Raw genomic sequence first — 21,347 nt, 5'->3', positions numbered from 1 at the left:
ATCACTATGTGTCCAGCCACGTATAATAACTTCCAGCAGATAAAGCAAACAGAAAAAATATAAAAATAGAAATCCGCACATGGAGCGACAGACCAAGTCAATGACGAACAAGTTGCTAATCAAAATAAAAAACTTAATTCCATATAATTCTGATTATACAGTATACATTTTCCCTAAGCTTACTCGGAGGAAGCCTGGACAATCTTTTTCTAGAAGCCTCTCCTACTCAATATCCCTGATTCACACAGCTTCAGAAAACAAAACAAAAATCTCATACCTGGTTGACATCAAGCCTCGCCAAACTTTCCAACTTCCACTCTGTAAAACATAATGTTATCCTAATATATCAATTCTGTACCAATCAAATAAGAATTCTTGATGCTTATTTTTTTTTATTAAAAAAGTTTTCTACCTATATATCACACAAGACATGGGTGGCACAACTAAATAGTCACTCGTACACTCACTCCCAACTACAAAATAGTTCTTCAGAATGTAGGTCTTCAGGCTGCTGAATACTGGTATATTTGTTCATCCACTATATATGCCACTTACATGCAGCCAAAATCTACCGATTAAGTAGGTTAATCATTTTGGATTTTAAAATTTTCAATTGTACAATTAACAATATTCCTACTTCCTCAACTGAAATAAAGTCTTAGTTTACATTGGACCAGACTCAAAATAACTCCCTAGTGAAAATGTGTATACATACATACATTGATTAATGCTGAATCTAATTTATATTTTCAGAACATTTTCCCAATTTCATCAAATCATTCATAGGGTAAACGTAGTCATAGAAAACTGTGTTTACGTTTTGAAAATGTGTCGTCTGTGTATTGCAAAGAACTACTCCTTGGATAATGGACCCCAGCTCCCCAAGCAACCAATGGCGTTAATGTCTCCGATGGATGTCCTGCTCCATGTGATCCTAGAGAGAAAAATACTTTTCAATCCAATACATTCACTTAGGAGAAAACAATCAATGATACAGCAGCACAGCACATTCTAGTTAAAATTAAAAATAGTTTTGTAATGTTATTTTCCCTACTAAGTAGCTCTCTAGTTCTGAGTTGGGATTCCCACAGTCCCCTCAGTTTCAATAAAGTAATATACCTGAAGATGGTAAGCTTGCGAGCAGGGTTCTCTCCACCTAATGTATTGGTTTCACTTAGTCTGTATATTCTAGTCTTGTCATACCCCTTTAACCCCTTAAGGACCAGGCTGTTTTTTACTTTTTGTACCTTTTGGGACTGAGGCTGTTTTGTAAATTTTTGCAGTGCTCGTGCTTAGATGTAATTTTCTCCTTACTCATTTAGTGAACTCACACAAGTTATATATTGTTTTGTTCAAGAAGGGCTTTCTTTTTTATCATATTATCTAATTTAAAAAAAAAAAAAAAACCTTTTCTCATCTTTTACTCATCAAATAACGCTAATGAAAAAAGCTGGTAAATAGATTCCGCTATTTGTCTGGAGTTTAGAAAATACCCACTGTTTTTATGTTTTTTTTTGCTTATTGGGCAATAGGTACAAGTAGCGTTTTGACATTTCAAAACAATTTTTTTCCAAATCTGGTCATTCTGCCCCATGTGTTATTTCGGGTACCTTTGAAGCTGGTCAATGCAATTTATCCCATTAAACCATATATTTTTGAAAACTAGACACCAAGGTATCTCAAATGCTGGTATTTTAACCCTTTCCATGCACTAATTCCACTACCACCCTCTGTCAAACTTTGCAGTAGTAATTTACTTTGTGTTTTTTTATCACAAAAATTTGCGCTTAAGGTATGGATTTACAGCTCCTGGTATACATCACTTTCAAACAAGCCCCAATATGTGTTCAGCAACAGCTGAGTACAGCGATACCACCCATGCATGGGTTTGTCTGGTGTTTGGGGGCTAAAAGGCCACATTTGGCAAGTGCCCTTTTCCCCCCCGATTTTATTCAGTCTGCACTTGCTCATAATAATAAACTTTCTTTTTTTTATTTTATTCTTTTTGGACTTTTTTTTACATTTTGCTGGAACTGGATGATTCCTCTGATGCATAATTATTTTTAAATGTTTTAAATATTTGTGATATCACATTGTGATTAGAAAGCTGGGCTCCATTGACTTGCATGGTTGAATGCAGTACCTGTATTCAACCCGCAAGTGGAGCCATACAGTGTATGGCGCATGTCTATGCCCCAAGGAGGGGCCAAACATGGCCCCTGATGCCGATCTTGCTGTTGCGGAATGCCTCGAGATCGAGGCATTACAGCAACACCATTTAAGTGAGTGTAATGAAATGACGTGCCTGGCACGTCATTGGTCGTGAAGTGAGCGTTTTTACATGACGTGTCTGACCCGTCAATGGACTTTAATGGGTTAATATATGTATTGTAAGAAGCGCTGCGTACATTGTTGGTGCTATATAAATAAAAGATAACAATAGACTTACCTTATCTCCCTAAATTATACAGTTAAAGGGACACTCCAGCCATAATTAAATGTGCCATAATGCATATGGTAGCTGTGTGGTCCCTTTTGCAAATACATAGGGTGCATTCTGCCCCCATATGCATTTGCTCCTTTCCCCATGCTTCAGCTAAATGCCGTATAGGAGATGCATTCAGCCAACCACAAGTCACCGCACGTGATGTTCTGAACGTTTTGTTGTGTTTTAGTTAAAATTTTAAACCCATTAGAAACTTCAGACAAAAATTACTGACGCTGCTTTCAATAGCTAACTAATAATGCTATTTTATTTCCTTTAGAACACCAAATGTATTTTTAGTGCTTTGTTCATTTCACATAGTTAAACTAAACCGGTATGAAATAAACAGGAGTTTCAACACATTGAGTTAAAAAAAGAAACATGAATCAAGCATGTGGATTTACTCACCCCAGTCAGTCATGCCATGGTCAGAAGTGAAGATAAATGCAGTTTTATCATCATTTCCATAAAAAGCTTCGATCACTTCCACCATTTCTTTGACTCCTTTATCAACTTTTCTTACATTTTCTTTGTACTCCCTTTTTTTGGAATTGATCAGAAAAACATTCATTTAAGCAACAAGCAGATAAGACAGGAAGAAAGACAGAGCAATAGCTTCACCTTTCAAGCGTACATTTGGAAAGCAACCTAGATATTAATTTTCTGTCTTGGTGAGAGATCAGACTTTGTATGAAGACGAGTTTGACCTTCCCATCTCATTTATTTGCTCGATGCTTTATTCTCTGAACAATAGAGCTACATCTCCAGGGGTACAAATGCCTCTTCTTATAGATAACGAAGCAGCATGTTAGATGATGTGTGGTCATTTAGATGTACTGTATATAAAGTGAAAGACTGAAGGTTTATTATGAGATGGTTACAACAGACCACCATTGTATTTTTAAACCGGTTGCGATAACCATAATACGCACATTACATAGAAAAGAAATCTATTTCAAGGAAGTTACCATGGGAGCTGCTTTCTTTTTATAAGAAAAATACATAACATTTGATTTTAATTATTATAAAAATCTTAATGGATTTCATTTTTAATTTGTCATCTTATAATATAGGCTATACTGTACATACCGGTTATTAACATTTAGGACCTCCACTAACCACTCAACATGGCACACTATTAGCTGGGAGGCAGGGTCTTACAAGATGTTTTTGTGATTACGGCATTAAAGTAGAAAAATATAATTTACTTACACAATTTAATGTATAAACACATGTTATGCTATTTACCATTATATAAATACTTTTAGGTTTGGGGAACACTGTGTGCATGCTAAGGCGGGCGACCCCACGATAGTCTGAGCTGCACTATAAAATAGGAGGCAGAGAGTGAATGTTAGTGTATGGTGTTGGAGTGTGAAACAGTGTGGGTATATGGTGTGTGTATTAGCATGTTGTGCGTGTGTGTGTTAGTTACAGGGTAGGCTCATGTTTGAGTCCCAAAGAGTTCCATCTAAAGAGTGAGTGGATTGGGAGACACACAGTCATCTATTGTGGTACACTTTAAGAGAAAAAAATTACCGTATTTTTCGCTCCATAAGACGCAGTTTTTTTCCTCCCAAAGTAGGATGAAAAATCAGCCGCGTCTTATGGAGCGAAGATGCAGGCAGGGAGGGGGGGGGCATATACTCACCAAAAGCGCACCGGGTGCCGCTCATCAGGGGGTGCCAACTTGCCGGCACCCGGCACCCCTCCAGAGACGGACAGTAATGTCCGCCGCTGGAGGAGCAGGCTTGCAAGAGAGCGGTATCGGAGGTCTGTTAAAGACCTCCGATACTGCTCCCTTGCGATCCGCGCGGCAACTGCTGCTGTGGGCGCGGCTTCAGTGCCGCCGGGATCTGACAACAAACCCCGGCGGCACTGAAGCCGCGCCCACAGTGCCCTCTGACCCGGAAGAAGACAGAAGAAGAGGAGCGAAGAGGAGGATTGCTGTAAGAAGAAGACTGCTGTAAGAAGAAAAGAGGTAGAAAAGAAGGTAGGAAATCATTCAGTAAGACTGAGTGACAGTGAGAGTGGATTGGTATGTGTGGAATCTGTGGATTGGTATATGTGTGGATTGGTATGTGTGGAATCTGTGGATTGGTAATGATGGTTCTTAATGCTGCTGTTGGCTATTGTTCATGTTAAGTTATTCAGTTATTGTAATAAATATTTTAGCCCATTTTTTAGCTCAAAATATTTTTTCCTTTTTTTTCTCCTCTAAAATCTAGGTGCGTCTTATCAGCAGGTGCGTCTTATAGAGCGAAAAATACGGTATATAAAATTTAAAAAGTCAGTGATATCGATTCCAAAGGAAGACCTACAAACTTTATATTCAATAGGAAAAATACATAGAAGCACAGATCTTGATGGCACATACATTTCACTACTGTAAAAAAAAACTAAAACCTTTAACGGTACTTGACTTTGTCTTAGATTCCTATGGATATTTAAATTCCCTCACTTATTAACCTCTAGCACTACTGATGTAATGCCTACATGTACAGAGAGAGACAATTGTAAAGAAATCTGTTGAAAACGACTACAAAACCAGTATCCAATACGGACATTATATACACTGGGGAAATCCATGTAGTTGGAAAACCTGTGCATCAGTTTGCTTTATACAATTGTACTGCTTCATGATACGCTTAGCTGCACAACACGGTCTCTATTGTAAAGACCGTACACTATATTAAACAAAGCTGATGAAAGAACTTCATTCACTTAAACCTGGGGACCTTACTCAACACTTTCCCATTATGTTCACTACTGTATATACGCAGAACAATGCAGTTGTGAGGAATTAAAAAACTAAGCCTTGTAATCGCATATTTCTGAACGCAGCATGACTAAAAACAACCTAAAGAGCATTAAACAAAGTCATAATGGATTAATGATCAGACACTCAGAGACGTGAATGCCCTATTGTTCTGATAGTGTTTTCTATGGGCAGAGAGGCAAACTAAACCCATGCTACAACTAGAATCCAGAAAGCTGACCATTCAGAGTATAATTATTATTATATGAACCAGTCTAATCATTTCTCTGTTCACCAGATATTTTTACTAATGTATTTACACTTCCCTGCCTATTAGTTTTATGTTCCTGGAGATTGCTGGTCCTTGCTCATTTTAAGTGATTTTAATTATTCTAATTTAATTGTGTTAGTTGTTAATATATACGTGTATCACCTCTGCCACGAGCATATTCAGTTCTAAAGAACTTATTATTATTAAGCACCTGAACCATGCAAATTAGTTAAAATTACATTTTATTACAAATGCTCTGATTAAAGGGGATGTAATGGTAACCGCAACATTTGCAACAGTGAAATTAGTGGTACTTCACACAGTAACAATCCACTGCACTGGGAGTGAAGCTATTACGTTTTGTGCGCATGAACAGGTGCTGGAGAATGTGGCATGCATTACTATGTATCCAATGCATTCTCCCCCAGTGACACGTTTTAGGACTGATCAATGTCAGGCTAGGGGGAAGATATCAGTTACATAAATAACAATATCAAAAGACATTGTTTTTAGGTCACATGCTTGTACAACCAGAAAGAGCTTAATATTTTCACTCAATGACATTTTTACGTATTGATTTATATAGCGCCATCTTGTTCTACAGTGGTGTTATGCCTTGTTTGGCCATTGTACAAGTAGTGTATCACATAACAATTTTTACTTGGACAATCAAATATTTTGGGGCGCTCTGCTCAAACAAGCTTAAAATCTAAAGATTACCTCATTTATTTCAGTAGCAAACTTTAGATCTTTCATTGCTTAACTCAAAATGTTTAAGTAAATGGGAAAGAACAATGCTACTTTCTGTTATTATCTAGACAGAAGTTAGAAGTTTAAGTAGTAACTGTGAGAAGGTATCACCCACAGCTGGTTAATGGGGAGACATGTAGCACAGATCGCACCTGCAGCCCTTATATTTAGATCACAATTTGTAGCAATATCACAGACTTTCACCGTTACAAAATGATACAGAGTGCAAAGTCTCCATTATCAATTTCCTACTCATTCTTTTTTTTACCACTAGGTGTTATGCATCCTATCGTGGACTAGATATAATATCTTCCACACCCCTTATACTACACACGAGCATTACTTTTTGAAGAAACACAGCAGGGTTTTGGATCTGTCTTAGCCAGTTGCCAAGCTTTGATGTCAATACTTAAAGCACCAAATTAAGTGCAAAATTACTATGGCCTTTTACATCAGACAGTTCTAAAATAAAACAAGTAAGCTGGAGGCCAGCAGGTTGGATGCCCAATGGCACAGACTATTATTATTTATTGTAATATATATATATATATATATATATATATATATATATATATATATTGTATCAAGGGCCCTGGAAACCCCATCATACTTGTGCCTGGATCTGTTTTTTTTTTTTTTTTTTACAAACACTGATAGACTTTAAGAATGGGATTTTAAGGATGGGGAAAACATTTCATTTCTCTGTAGGGTAAACTATATTTGCTGTAGAACTATAATAAAAGTCCACGTAATAGCTATATTTTGAAGACCTATGATTTCTTATAGATTGTTTTCCATGCAAGTCTTTTTTATTTTTTATTTTTTTTAGCACTTATTTTAGTTGAGAATAATTGCAATTTTTCAAACCACAAAATCAATGTCATAAAAAAATGATGGGTCTAGTTGCATTTTTATTGACAGCAATACATTGTTCCATGAAAAAGAACAAAGAAAGATAATTTGGCTGCCAGCTATGAATAACCCTATAATTGTTCAGTGTGTAAAAAGATTATTTACAAAAAATACAAACTACAAAGTCTGTTTTAATTAAACAAATACCTTAGCGTTTTATGTGCGATAAGTGAATTGTACAAGTTCTTGAAGGAACCAAGAAAAAAGGAAGAAAACTCTTACAGGTCATAGAGGAGTTTAATTACAACTGTCTAGTTAAATTGTGTTTATTTGATGAGACTTGATCCTATCACAATGTTCAATTTTATTCAAGTTCTGTAAAACTGCCTTCTTGGTGGATATTTTCCCACAGACCAAGAAAAATAATAAAAGGACACCAATATGCATAAAGAAGTCTCGGATCCAGCAGAGTAGGGAATTGTTTACAATGACACAGTAAAGCTCTGGAATGTATTGCCAAAGGAGTGGATGCCCAAGGCGCATGGATGCTTTCAAGGCTACAGTGGATTCTTTTTATTTTTTGGTGAGGAAGTCATAGGTATGGATGTAAGTTGTTGGCTGCCCTTGGATTTGTTAACAAATTCTCTTACCTTTTTTTTGGGCAAAGATTTATTTGGCGACATGTGGATCAACATACACTTTGAAAGGTCAAGCTAGATAAACATATGTCTTTTTTGACCTAATTTAATAATGTTAAATGTGGATACAGTACGATTGTTACTTAGGCTTCTCCATCATCCTATTTTCCAAAGCAAAAAAAAAACAATGATGGTACAGTTTCTGATAGACACAAATCACGCACGCTTGGCCACTTAACAAAAAGGATAGTGGAGGGAAACCACCAAGATTGTAAATTCTAAAGCACTGGCGTCTTATTTGTTATAACACAAATCACTACTCGAACTCTGATGCTTCTAGGCAAAGATATTCCTCTACATGTTTGCTGTGATTTCTTTGTGAGTTCAAAGTTATAATCTAGTTAAACTTTACTTTTATATGTCAGGGTTGGATGGGTACATATGACCTTTACAAGAAGTCCATATGATTACTATTTTTACTATAACGAACTATTTTTTTTGCTCCTGTGGTATCAGAAGATCTCGAAAACGTCCTTTGGTTGTTTAAGGTCAGGTTTTACCACTGAGTTGAAAAACAGACTTGGCTGTCATCAGTTAATAATTAGGCCCCATCTATCGTTAAAACGGTCGCGTGACATTGAACACAGTTGCAAAGTTTGCAGATACTTTCATATTCTTTGGTAAAGCCCACTGAGTGTCTAAACTTTAAGTTTATGGTTGATCTTTACAAGCATAACGAAAGGAAAAACACGCATACCTAGAACCAGGCCGATGAGCATGACCATTGGTATCCAAACCCAGGAGATGCAGGAAAAACACAATCTTGTCCTTATTCAGCTTATTTAACAAAGTTTGGTTATTTCGGGCAGAATTGAGGAAAGCCTAAAAGAAAACAAGCATATTTAATATAATTAAGTTGGCCATTAACAGCTAAAAAAAAGTTGACATTAGAACCTGCCATGTGTTCTACCATCAGAGGATCTCCCCCAACCAGTCCCACTTAAAAGTAGGACAGTGTCTGAAAATCAAGACTACCCAACAAAACGAGGAGTAACAAATACAAATAGGATTTTCTGGTGAACTCATTTTGTACATGCATCTTAATTGAAAAAGTAATCCTGTTACCCTGTACCATATGTTACAGGTTTCATTTATAGTGCTTAGGTAAATAGAAAGTCAGCTGAAACCGATCAGAGGGATTTATTAATTAATGCCAGTGCTTGCAGGAGCAGTGCCATTTCAACTCACTGACTTCATTATGCATTATGAAGGGCCAACACCAGTGGCTGTTTCCTCCAAAATGAACCGAGCTGGCTGTGTAATATACGTTGTTCAATCAGTAAAAATTCCAATTGGACAACGCATTTTGCAAGGCAAAAGTTCATAATTCATAGTGACGTCGGTGAATTAACATTGATATCTGTAATTATAGTCACACATGCTTAATTCCTTTTGTACATGAAATAAAAACATTCCTTGAGTAAACACACAAACATTACCTTCACATTTTCAAAAACCCAGGTATCCAGCTTGGAAGCATCCGCAGCTGCAAAGTCCTCACTTTCTGCCAGGTAACAATGCGTATAAACATGGTCTCCACTTGCACCTGAATTACAAGAGGCATACCTTATAAAATCAGCAATAATACCAGTTATGCCCAACAGTCGGCATAACTGTGTTATAATGGGATATAATTCTCATATATCATAAGTCTCTGCTTGGTGCGTATATATGCAAGGTTTTATTAATAATTCCTATTCCGGTATGAAATATTCACAGTACAAGTCTTGCCAGCATGCTGTAAAAGTGTTTCATGAATATTACAATGAATTCATAATTCAGACAAAGCTTGGTAACTGCGATGAGAGACAGGTACCTTTAGCAAACATTGGTAAGATATCAGGACTACCCCAGCTCCACGTGTATGTACTCTCATTGAACACAGAGTCAAACTCAACAGGATTTTCCTTCCAACCTGCAAACACAGGACATAAGCAGAACAGGAGAAAAAAAAATGATGTTAACTACATTAGACATACAGATTTAATAGATTCAATTACTTCCTATACAACCTACAAAAGATTCTCCCCTACAGATAACATTTATACAAGGGAGTTACTCAGTCAGTGGCACATAATACCCTTTGGGGTATTTCTGTAACCAACAGTCACACCGATATTCATTTTTGTATGTAGCAATAACTATTACAAACAGTGTGGTATTCAGCGTCATTAATTATAAAAGCCAAACTCTGGGTTAAGTTATAATAGAATAAATAAGTATTTCTCGTGCATACAGCTATTAATACGTTGGTGAAACAAAATAAGGAAATAGGATGGCAGACCAGCAATGATCGTTAGATAACTAAAACGGCCACGTGCCTACGAAAGTATACTTTTACATAGAGTTGGAAGATACAAAAGCTTTACGTTTGTTAAAATAAACCTGCCAGAGAGAAATGTAGCCATCTAGACGAGATAGTCTTTTTGTCTATGAGCAGACCTATTGGGCTATTAATCAATACGAGTACTGCATCGTGCTGTAGATAAATGACGGTTTATTTTAAAGAGTCCCCACTCCCCACGTCAATTGGTTTAAATACATTCCTTGCTTGGTTACTCACATTTCCATGTCAAGTTTTACCATAGCCTTCACTTTATCTCTCATACACAGTACTGCCCCAATACCTAACTCTCTGCAAAGCCCATATTATAGAGGCTGAAAACATGAGCTATTTTATTGCAATCTTTGCAGTGTCAGTAGTTTGGCTTCCGATTATTTTATTTTCGACTCCTCCACAGACAGGGGATGAATGAAAGGTTACATGGTATGTGTGAGAACACCCAATGAGTAACAGGAGCTGCATAAGGCCCCTGGGCTAATCTGAAATCCCAAAGCAGTATGCAACCACACTGCAAAGATGGCGAACACCATGAGCCTCACTCACATCACCTGTGAGTTAACAAGCTCGTTTTGCTACAATGTCATGTCGTCATAAAATTGCAATAACGAATCTCAATCTGAGAGATTAAGGCTTCCATTCCATGTGCAGTACAGATGCCATCCAAATTCTGGGAGCTCGTTCAACTCAATGGAAGGGAAGTCAATTTCACAGCATTCTGAATTTTGGCCAAAACACAGTGCCTTTAGGACCACTTCAATAACGTAGCCTGGCTTCCATCATATAGTTAGAAGCAGATGGCGCCCACTTAGCAATGCATCAACAAACAGCAATTAAAGCCATTTGCTTCTATAATTTTGCAGATTATCTTTTTTCTCTAAAAAGCTGTATTGGTTTGTTGGTATGTACTTCTAGTTTACAACCACACACTAACTTAAGGACAGTTACTTTCGCTCAAGACTTGAGTACACTCCTCCTAAACCTTAAAACTCAGTATGTTCATTCATAAATTACATCCGCAAACAACCTTAACCCTGTTTGTGAGCTTTGATTAATAAGTTCTGACAGCAAGGTACATCATAGCAAAGCGCTGAGAAATTTGATGCCCAACCTCAATTTATCTTATACAAGATTAGGTGAAACCAGTGAACAATAGAAATACTAAGATATAATATACAACAATACATGTCAATCATTTAGTAATACATTTCATTCAATAATTAATAATACAATAGAGCAAGTTCTTTAAACATGGCCTTGGGACCCGTCACTGGGTTCTACCAGTGATCTCACTCTTTTCAATTTATTACTGGATTAATGTAAGTAAATGCCCTGTATATTTCATACAATGACACATTGTTGTTAAAAATAACTTCTTAGGTAATGAAAAACAAATAAGGATCAGGTTCCTCTGATATGTGTTCAGTGCAAAAAAAAAAAAAACACTGGTTAAGAAACAGCTCAAGAAATGCACATCCAGTGCCAGAGGCTGCCGCGCTACTGTTGCTGGTCATGTGATGTTGTGTCATGTGATCCTACTGAGCTCCTGGTTCACATGAACCCTATGAGCCAGGATGCAAAACCTTGCCATCATGGTGGTCTGGCACCTGTTGAGTATCATTAATGTTTTGTGTGAGCTACACAGCAGGGAAACTGGAACACGCTTAATCTGAACTGCGCAAATGAGACTTAATACATTCTCTAACTAGCAGACTGAAATGTCAGTGTAACTGGGAGCTCTCAGGGTTTTGCCCCAATCTCAGAGCGAAGGGTTAGATTCTTAGGTCACAAAGACTGGAGCTGACGCCTTCCTATCCTATACTACCGGGATCATATATAAGACTCCTAATTGGTGCTTTTGCCACCAGTATGATATGGTTGATATCCCTGCTTGAATACGAGGGCTGGTATTATAGTCGTTTGGTGAGTCAATACAAAGCTTCACGACAGGCTATTAAAGGGGTTAACATTTTACGAATCTCAGAGTCAACTCATTTACAAAGTTCCGGTGGTCTGGTGTCAGCCACCACTGGCATGTAGGGAAACAGCATGCCACATCTTGGGATAAAATGGGCTAAACTGGGGATTAGAAAATGAGTTGGTGATCAACAGCAATTCTGGTGAAAAATGGAACTATACATAACGCCTCCTTTTTCAACTCAAAAATCTTAAATATTTTCATTTCAATTACATTTTATTATTTTTCTCAAACAAACAAGTGATAATAGCACCAGCAAGACTGGCTCATACATGAAAGACAAATGCACCAAGTGTGTGTCACTGGCCATCAGGCTTACCTTTTGCGACTGCACTGACATCTTCATAGAATCCAGCAATAAGCGCCACATGCCCAGGCCTAGATTCTGTAGGGACCCGCGTGTGAGATACACCCCAACTTCCCTTAGTTTGTATTATGTCTCTACATAAAAAAGCAAGAATAGGGCATTGTATACTAAATTGTTTAGTAAAATGTTTCAGTAGGAATGAATAAGAGCATGAAATTGTTTACAGAATGGGGGAAAAAAATACACCATAGTTATAAAGGCTTTTGAAAAAAATCAAGTTTTATTTGCAGTTTTGGAATAACCAATAACATAATGAAACAAGGTGATCTATTCACTAAAGGGAGAGTTTTGATTTCAACCCCAAGGATCTCTTGGAACTATAACATTTTACACAAACATTGTTGTCTCTTAATTAGGCATTGAAGATGTGGGCTAATTGACCTTACCTGAGGTAAGGTGCTCTAGAAGTACTGTTTTCATCCAACTCAAAAAATGTGTCAGCTCGCAAGCCATCAGCCACAAACAGCACCAGGCGTTTGGCAGGAGGAGGCAAGGGTGTCTGCTGCGGGGTCATCCCATGGATCAGCGGGGATGTAAAGTAGATGTCAAAGATCGAGGCAAAAAACACAAGGTGCACGAAGAGACCCGCAATGAAAAAGAGCAGCATTTTCAACAATTAAATGGAAAAAACCTTTGTGGCAAAACCTAACAATGAGAAAAAGAAGAAACAAATTATTAAGGTTATTAGTAGATTACAGATGCTACAGAACGGCTAACAGACGCTATGTTTTTTTAGCTTGGATTTTTTTTTGACAATGCTTACTGCCTGCCAAGACAAGCAGACAGACAGATAAGGGACAGACAGAAAGATTTGTATTATTAGTCTGCTGATTTAAATGGAAGGCTCTGTTGCAGTACTAAGTATATAAAACTTATTATAGGGAGCTTAGGTTACCAAACGCCAGTTTGCCTCTGCTTAATATGGAATTTGCTAAACATGAGGAAATATACAAGCAGGTTATGGTTTGTACATTTGGAAGGAGTCCTAATACTGGATATTGCAAACACCTGTTACTATTTCATCTGATAACCCAGGGCTAGTGGATTAGGACTAATTTGGAACGAGAGCAAACTCATCAACACAACGCTCTGTAGAACAAGCAGAAATATCTGATGCAGCACAGCACTGCCACCTAATGTCACATTCTGTAATTACAAGGGACAAGAATAAACAGGATCGACGTCTAAAGATGGTTAATAAACTCCCATTAGAAGCATATGCAGAAAATGCTGTGGTGAACAGATATTAGCCAGGGCAGTGTACCTCTGTAACAGTTTATTCTTTTAATTAGTAGAAAAATACACATGGGTATTAACTCAATAGCTACATGTGTAAGACATACTGTATTCCTGGTAGCCACTAGTAAATACTAGTACATGGAATAACCAGTGGCAAACCATAGTGCGGTGTTGTTTTTTTCCAGTTAGTTTCTGTCTCATAAGTACAGTGAAATAATATGTGCCTCTTAAGCTCTCCTGGTATTTAGTAAAAGTGCTGCTCCACCTACTTACTAAATGCTGCATTAAAAAAACATCATGCATAGAACTGTTGAATGTTAAAACCCTTCCCAGAAATAATTAACCATGTCAAATGTTGGACTACTCTTTGTTTGGACCACTTGTTATATGAAACAAAAGCAGGCACTCGTGGCTGTTGCCATAAAAAACATATTTACATTTTCTGTTGTTTTTATGTGAATAACCCTTTCACGACCACAGACATGGTCCACCTTTTTGTACCAGCAGGGCTAAATCCCTGCCCTGCCTGGTTTCCGCACTGATAGCTGGGGCCAAAATTTGTGGCCCCATGCTCTAACACAGCGCTTGACAAACCCCAGGCGCCAGGTCACCCAAGGTTTTACATGAATCGGGTGTAGCAGGTGCCATGAGGCACCAGTGGGGTCACATAATGCACGCTACAAGACACAGCCCCAGGAAAGCATAGCGTGCCGGATTTGCAGAAGATAGGCAGCGCCTGAGAGGGGGAGTAGTGTTTGTATAGATATTATAGTGTCAGAGTCAGTGTGTGTGAATGTATAGTGCTGGAGTCAGTCTGTAAGTGTGTGTGTGTGCACGTATGTATACTGTCTTATCAGTGTGTATGTGTGTTATATGTATATTGTATAGTGCTAGAGTTATTGAGTGTGTAAATGTATAGTGCCAAAGTCAGTATGTCTACTATATTGCAGTGCCAAATTCAGTGTGTATGTGTCTATGTTAGAGTGTGTATTTTCATATATATATAGTGCTAGCCAGTGTGTGTGCGCATGTGTATAAGTGTGGTGCTAGCGTGTATGATATTTGTTATGTTACAATATGGCATTAGCTTGAGTGTGTATATCAGGATATAGTGTTAGAGTGGTGGATGTATTAGTTTATGGTGTTAGCATGCGTGTACATGACCGTAGAATGTTAGAGTGTGTGTTACTGTAGTGTGATAGTGTTTGTGAGCATAACACACTGTGTGTAATTACCATATATATTAGTGTATGGCAAGGCTCGACAAACCCCAGGTGCCAGGTTGTGCAATAAATGAAAATAAAAACATGATTGGTGGGGGAAGCTGGCTCCTAACTCTTTTGGTTGGCTCCTAGATCCAAACCAAATTTGATGACTCCCACTCTAACTGAGCACTGTTACATTAAACAGATTTAAATTCCTTTTTCATATCTAAGATGCAATTAGTAAAGTGGAGAGATTTTCCATTCCAGATTCAGATTAAAATTCTTGATGCAGCTTTACTTACCACTGGCCAATAATATACAGAAAAGTAGGGCTGAAACAACGAATCGATAAAATCGATAATAATCGATAACGGAAATCGTTGTCGACGATTTCCGTTATCGATTAATCGAGTGATCGATTCGTTGTTGGAGCACTCGGCTCCTTTTACTTACCTCCGCGAGCGTTCCCCGCTTCTGCTACACGCTCTGCAGTCTCCGCCTTCTAGCTACGTGACGGATGTGACGCGTTCCGGAGGTAAGTATTCTTCATGTCTATGTGCACAGATCGCACAGAGCCACTCGCACAGAGCGAATCGCTCTGTGCGAGTGGCTCCATTCGCACAGAGCGGTTCGCTCTGTGCGAGTGGCTCCATTCGCACAGAGCGGTTCGCTCTGTGCGAGTGGCTCCATTCGCACAGAGCGGTTCGCTCTGTGCGAGTGGCTCCATTCGCACAGAGCGGTTCGCTCTGTGCGAGTGGCTCCATTCGCACAGAGCGGTTCGCTCTGTGCGAGTGGCTCCATTCGCACAGAGCGATTCGCGGGGGTGGGGGTCCACGGTGGGGTGGGGGTGGGGTTTCAGGGGATGCAGGGTGTGAGTGTGGGTGCAGGGCAGAGTGGGGGTGCAGGGAAGAGTGGGGGTGGGGGGTGCAGGGCAGGAGACTGGGTGCAGGGCAGAGTGGGGGTGGGGATGCAGGGTGTGAGTGTGGGTGCAGGGCAGAGTGGGAGACTGGGTGCAGGGCAGAGTGGGGGTGGGGATGCAGGGCAGGGTGTGAGTGTGGGTGCAGGGCAGAGTGGGTGCAGGGCAGAGTGTAAGTGTGGGGGCAGGGCAGAATGTGGGGGCAGGGCTGGGTGCAGGGCAGAGTTGGAGACTGGGTGCAGGGGCACAGTGCAAAGTGCTGGGTGCAAAGTGCCAGTGCTGGGTACAAAGTGCCAGGGCTGGCTGCAAAGTGCCAGGGCTGGCTGCAAAGTGCCAGGGCTGGCTGCAAAGTGCAAAGTGCTGGTGCAAAGTGCTGAGTGCTGGGTGCAAAGTGCTTGCTGGGTGCAAAGTGCCAGGGCTGGGGCAAAGTGCTGGGTGCAAAGTGCCAGGGCTGGGGCAAAGTGCTGGGTGCAAAGTGCTGAGTGCTGGGTACAAAGTGCTGGGTGCAAAGTGCCAGGGCTGGGTGCAAAGTGCAAAGTGCTGGTGCAAAGTGCTGAATGCTGGGTGCAAAGTGCTTGCTGGGTGCAAAGTGCCAGGGCTGGGGCAAAGTGCTGGGTGCAAAGTGCTGGGTGCAAAGTTCTGGGGCAAAGTGCTGGGTGCAAAGTGCCAGGGCTGGGGCAAAGTTTCTTGAACAGTAATAGTCCACCTCTTTTCAGAATGTTTGGGGTTATTTTGTTTCATAAATATTGTGTTTGGGTTCTTGTACTTTGAAAATATTGTTTTTTATTACATCATAACAAAATAAGAATGTTAATGTAAATTTTAAGTTGTTTTTTAACATCCAGTTCATTAAATTATTTTAAATAAACGAAAAATTTGCATATTGTTTTTTTTTATCCGATTAATCGATTAATCGAAAAAATAATCGGCCAACTAATCGATTATTAAAATAATCGTTAGTTGCAGCCCTACAGAAAAGCCAATTTTTCAAGTTGTTGTGAGTGTTAAAAATTCTGCAGTATTTAATACCATACATTACAGTATAGGCTTCACGTGAGTTACACAACAGGGCATGATTGGAAATACACCACAGCGAGCATCCAGTAAAAGATACTGAGATCACGTGCAAATGTTTTGTGTGTGATGGAGATATTGCCAAACATTATGGTATAATGTGTTGCAGAGCTTTGGGGCAGAAATGTAACCAGACTGACTTTAAAAATGTTATTTACCCCCAAAAATACATTTTTGTTCTCATGTAATAACCAGATTTATTTATGGGGTATTGGTTCAGTAAAATGTGTAACTATTTTGACTTATACATTAACTAGTGGCAGATCAGACTCTAAAGACACTTTCCTACTTCTTCAACTAGGTGGTGCTTAAGTGCACGTTGTATGAGCACTTTAATTTGTTGGTTAATGCAAGTATATATAGATTAATATAATATTACTTTACAAAAAAAATAAATAAGACAAGCCGTTTTATATTGAGTTATAGGAATTATAGGAAACTTTCCAATTATAGCAAAGTGCTTGATATTACAGGTGCTTTCTTAATTATCAATGTTCAATAATACTTAGTGGAGGATCAGTTGGGCAGACAGAATACTTTTATCCTCTAAGGATATGCCAAAATAAGCTAAACTGCAAAATTAACTGAATACAAGTGTACACACACTCAAGTGTTAGGATTACGAAAGGGACAATAAAAATGTATGAACAAGCAAACAATTTTATGGTTGCTTTGATAAATCATAGTAAGATAAGGGATATTAAAAGAGTGTTATGACACTGCCATTGTTTAGGTAAACAACCCTAATCCTTTCCCTTGTGTTTCCCCATCTGGATTATTGTATAGCCCCCTTCTCTTGTTTAGGGCTGCAACAACTAATCGACAAAATCGATAATAAAAATCGTTGCCAATGAATTTCATTACCCATTAGTTGAATCGATTTTATCGATTATAAGATGAGGATTTTTTCAGAGCAAATGCTTTAAAAAATACCCGTTTTATAATCTGTGAACCAGTCTGTGAATCTTTGAGGGCACTATGGCATATCTGGGGGTATAAGACATATCTGGGGAGGGCGGAGTGGCATATCTGGGAGGCATGTGGCATATCTGGGGGTATGTGGTATATCTGGGAGGCACTGTGGCAAGCCTGGGCTCAAATGTGCATAACTGGGGGGGCAGGTTGGGAAATAAAAACAAGAAATGCATTTTTATCAAAGTTTTTTTTATTCTGTTGCTTGTTTTTGACATCCTGTTTATTTATTAAATTATTTTAAATAAATGAAAAATGCACATTTATTTTTTATCCGATTCATCGAAAAAATAATCTTCCAACTAATCAATTAGGAAAATAATCGTTAGTTGCAGCCCTACTCTTGTTTTTGCAACACTCTAATCCAGACTAATTTTCCTTTCCCACAGCACCATTTACTCAATTGGCTCCCTATACCCTCCAGAATTAATCTCAAACTCCTTACTTACAGAGCCCTTGACAACTCTTTACCCTCTATATCGCTGCCCTGTTATCCAAATACTCTCCTAACCAACACTGGATTGGTGATGATGGAGCAGCTTTGGCACTTTAAGGCCAGAGGCCACCTGATGACACAAGTGCAGCAGACAGCTGGACACCGCAGAATCTGATCTGCCACTGGAGAGACAGATCGAGTGAGTGTTTGGCACGGTCGGCCAGAGGCCCGCCAGGCATTTGCCGCTGTGCTAGCTGGCAAGTCCAAGCCTTCTCCTAACTGCACTCCTCGTTCCTGCCATGATGTATCTCTTCTACTGTTATTACCTCTTCCTACTTGCGTAATCAGGATTTCACTCATGCTGTAACTGCTTCTCTGGAATCCCCTACCGCATTATATTAGGTTTTTTCCTATTTACTCTAATTTTAAACTCTTAATAAAAACCCACCTATTCAGAGACACATACAACCTTTCCGCCTTAAACTCTCAACCAGCATCCAAAGACGCCACCCTGCAAGATCAACAGATATTGCCCTACTACAATCAAGACATCGTCACCCAAAGAGTCCTCCACCGTCTCATTTCCCTCCCTACCACCCAATAGCTTGTAGCGTAACAAGGCACAGTTCTCCTTCTGTAACATTATGTTTTAAGTAACATGTGTTAATGGTATTGTCTTAAATGTATTAAATATTTTCATTGCCCCTATTCTTATAGCAGTGCTGTGTGAATAAATGTAATGTAATCAATTATAAGGGTACATAGTATTACTGTGAGTACAATTATGAAATAAATATTATTTTACCAGTATATCATGCATGATTAGACTGTGAACACATACATCAATAGATACGACACGTAGTTATAGCAACTAGTTACATGGAATATCTATTAATTGTCTGTATATGTAGCTTCTCGCATTATTAATATTCCAAGGAGCTGAATGGCTGGAATCGTAGCAATGTAGCTAAAAGTACAGTAGGTGGCAGTACTCGCCCGACTTCAGCTTTCCATGGAGGTTCCTTCTGAATTCTTATTCTATTCATTAGAAAGCAATGAAGAGGATCAAATTGCTCTAATAATATATCTGTAACTAACAATTCAAAAAGCCACCTTGGTGATCAAGCTTTAAGTACTCTTTAGGCTGTTAAAGATGCTTACCCAGCTTTAACTGTAGGGCCGCAACTAATGATTATTTTCATAATCGCATAGTTGGCTGATTATTTTTTTGATTAACAAACAGGATGAATTTGATAAACAAACAGGATGAATAAACCTGGATCCTCCTCTCTGGCAGCCGGTAAACGTCTGCACTATGCTCGCACACAACCGGGTGCCCCCACTAGAAACTAGGGAGTCTAAAGCACGTGGGACAAGTCTCGGGATGGACTGGTAAGTCGGGGGCGGGGTGCAGAATGGTATGTCAGGGGGCAGAGTGGCATTTAGGGGTATAAGGCATATCTGGGAGGCAGTGTGACATATAGGGGGTATAAGGCATTTCTAGGTGGCAGATGTGCAAAACTATGGGGCAGGTTGGCAAATAAAAGGTAATAAAAACAAAAAATGCATTTTTCTCAATCAGTTTTTTTAAATATGAAAAATAATTTACATGTGAATTAATATTCACTTATTCTATTTTTTTTCTAAATGAATACACTACATCTAAAACATAACATACCTTATTTTTTAGTTTCTTAAATCTATACGGCACTCCCACTTATTACAGAGGAGAATAAAAAACGCCTTAAGTACCATAATGATAGAGAAGGCAACCATTAATTCGACTCCATGCCACTTACCTATTCATTCAGTCAAATTCAGTTTACCTTTTAAGCCACTTAGACAGCCCTGGTTGGGGGAGAAAGATGTAAAATTCACATTCTAAAACAGGGTAAACAGAATGAGGTAAATAATCTTACAGGTCACAGGTCCAGTTTAAACAGGGGGTTTCAGCCTTTCATTAAACAGTGCTGTGTATGATGTGACCAGGAGAGAAGAAAAGCTACATTCCTCAGGTAAAACAAAAGCCCTACACCATTTTGCTTTAGGTCTCTAATGTTCCTGTGCACCGAATAGACTTCTTTTTTAAACTTTCTATTAACTTGTTCAGTGCTGAGCTGGACTCAGGCCACTACCAGACATCTCAATCTCCAGTCCAGAAGCAAAGGAAGAATAAGCTTTTGAGGTTCCATCCCAGACAACATTTTCTGAGCAAGCCCAATAAAAATATGTATAATCTTCAACTTAAAAACACTATACATTGTCCTTACTTGTGTATAACTGAGTATACCTCTGAAAGGATACCATTCCAGCTATATCACAGATGTTGTTCCACTAACACAAATGTTTATTTATTGATCAGGTTATGAACAAACACAGGCATAGCTGCACAATAAGCTTGCCGCTGTCAATTATGCAAGATGGCTTTCAGTTTCTTTGATATTCAGTACTTCTAGTCACATTTAGATAACTGCGATAACTTGTCATAGCATTTTTATGCTATATACTGTTGCATTAGTGACCTTTACCTTTTATTTCCTGTACACCTAATAGGTGTATGGGACTAGCCAACCAATTACAGCAGTGCGACTGAATCCCCTTTGGCTGACTATAAATCTAGGTCACATCCTTATTCCTTTCTGTTCTGTCACCTGTCCATTCAAACCTTCCTGTCTTAGTACATACTGCGAAGCAGTGTCTTTTTCCATTCATGGCCATATTCATCAACTAAACCCTTCAGTTAAGGCATTAGGGTATCCGAAATCACCACTCACCCTCATCACACACTATACGATCGTCTGCCACAGTTTCTATTTCAAATTTCTTTACCATCATGCTGATGTTTTCTTCCTGGTCGCCTGGTGATTGTGTCGGTGAAATCCTGGGGCATCATGGGAAATGTAGTTTCCTACTACGTGAAAAATAGCTCTGTTACATTACATGCAGCAATAACACAAGCCACACCGAGTAGTTCTTCAGTCAGGAATATGTTGTCTCGGAGATTC

At 38.9% G+C, this 21,347-nt stretch overlaps 1 protein-coding gene across 1 annotated transcript in view; it reads right to left on the bottom strand.

Moving 5' to 3' along the window:
- Nucleotides 1-21,197, bottom strand: part of PIGN (phosphatidylinositol glycan anchor biosynthesis class N) — a 105,683-nt gene extending 84,486 nt beyond the window's left edge. Inside the window, exons 1-9 of the mRNA XM_053466434.1 lie at nt 21,117-21,197; nt 12,887-13,145; nt 12,453-12,574; nt 9,631-9,729; nt 9,254-9,360; nt 8,512-8,636; nt 2,894-3,024; nt 818-934; nt 278-318 (exon numbers count right to left, since the gene is read on the bottom strand). Coding sequence (XP_053322409.1) covers nt 278-318; nt 818-934; nt 2,894-3,024; nt 8,512-8,636; nt 9,254-9,360; nt 9,631-9,729; nt 12,453-12,574; nt 12,887-13,107 — 963 coding nt within the window. The 5' untranslated portion in view covers nt 13,108-13,145; nt 21,117-21,197. The remainder of the gene's footprint in view (nt 1-277; nt 319-817; nt 935-2,893; nt 3,025-8,511; nt 8,637-9,253; nt 9,361-9,630; nt 9,730-12,452; nt 12,575-12,886; nt 13,146-21,116) is intronic.
- Nucleotides 21,198-21,347: the final 150 nt, after the last annotated feature.

The sequence above is a fragment of the Spea bombifrons genome, chromosome 5, assembly GCF_027358695.1.
Source record: "Spea bombifrons isolate aSpeBom1 chromosome 5, aSpeBom1.2.pri, whole genome shotgun sequence".
NCBI lineage: Eukaryota > Metazoa > Chordata > Amphibia > Anura > Pelobatidae > Spea > Spea bombifrons.
Note: the sequence above shows the minus strand (reverse complement) of the source record. Positions and strands in the feature narration are given on the sequence as shown.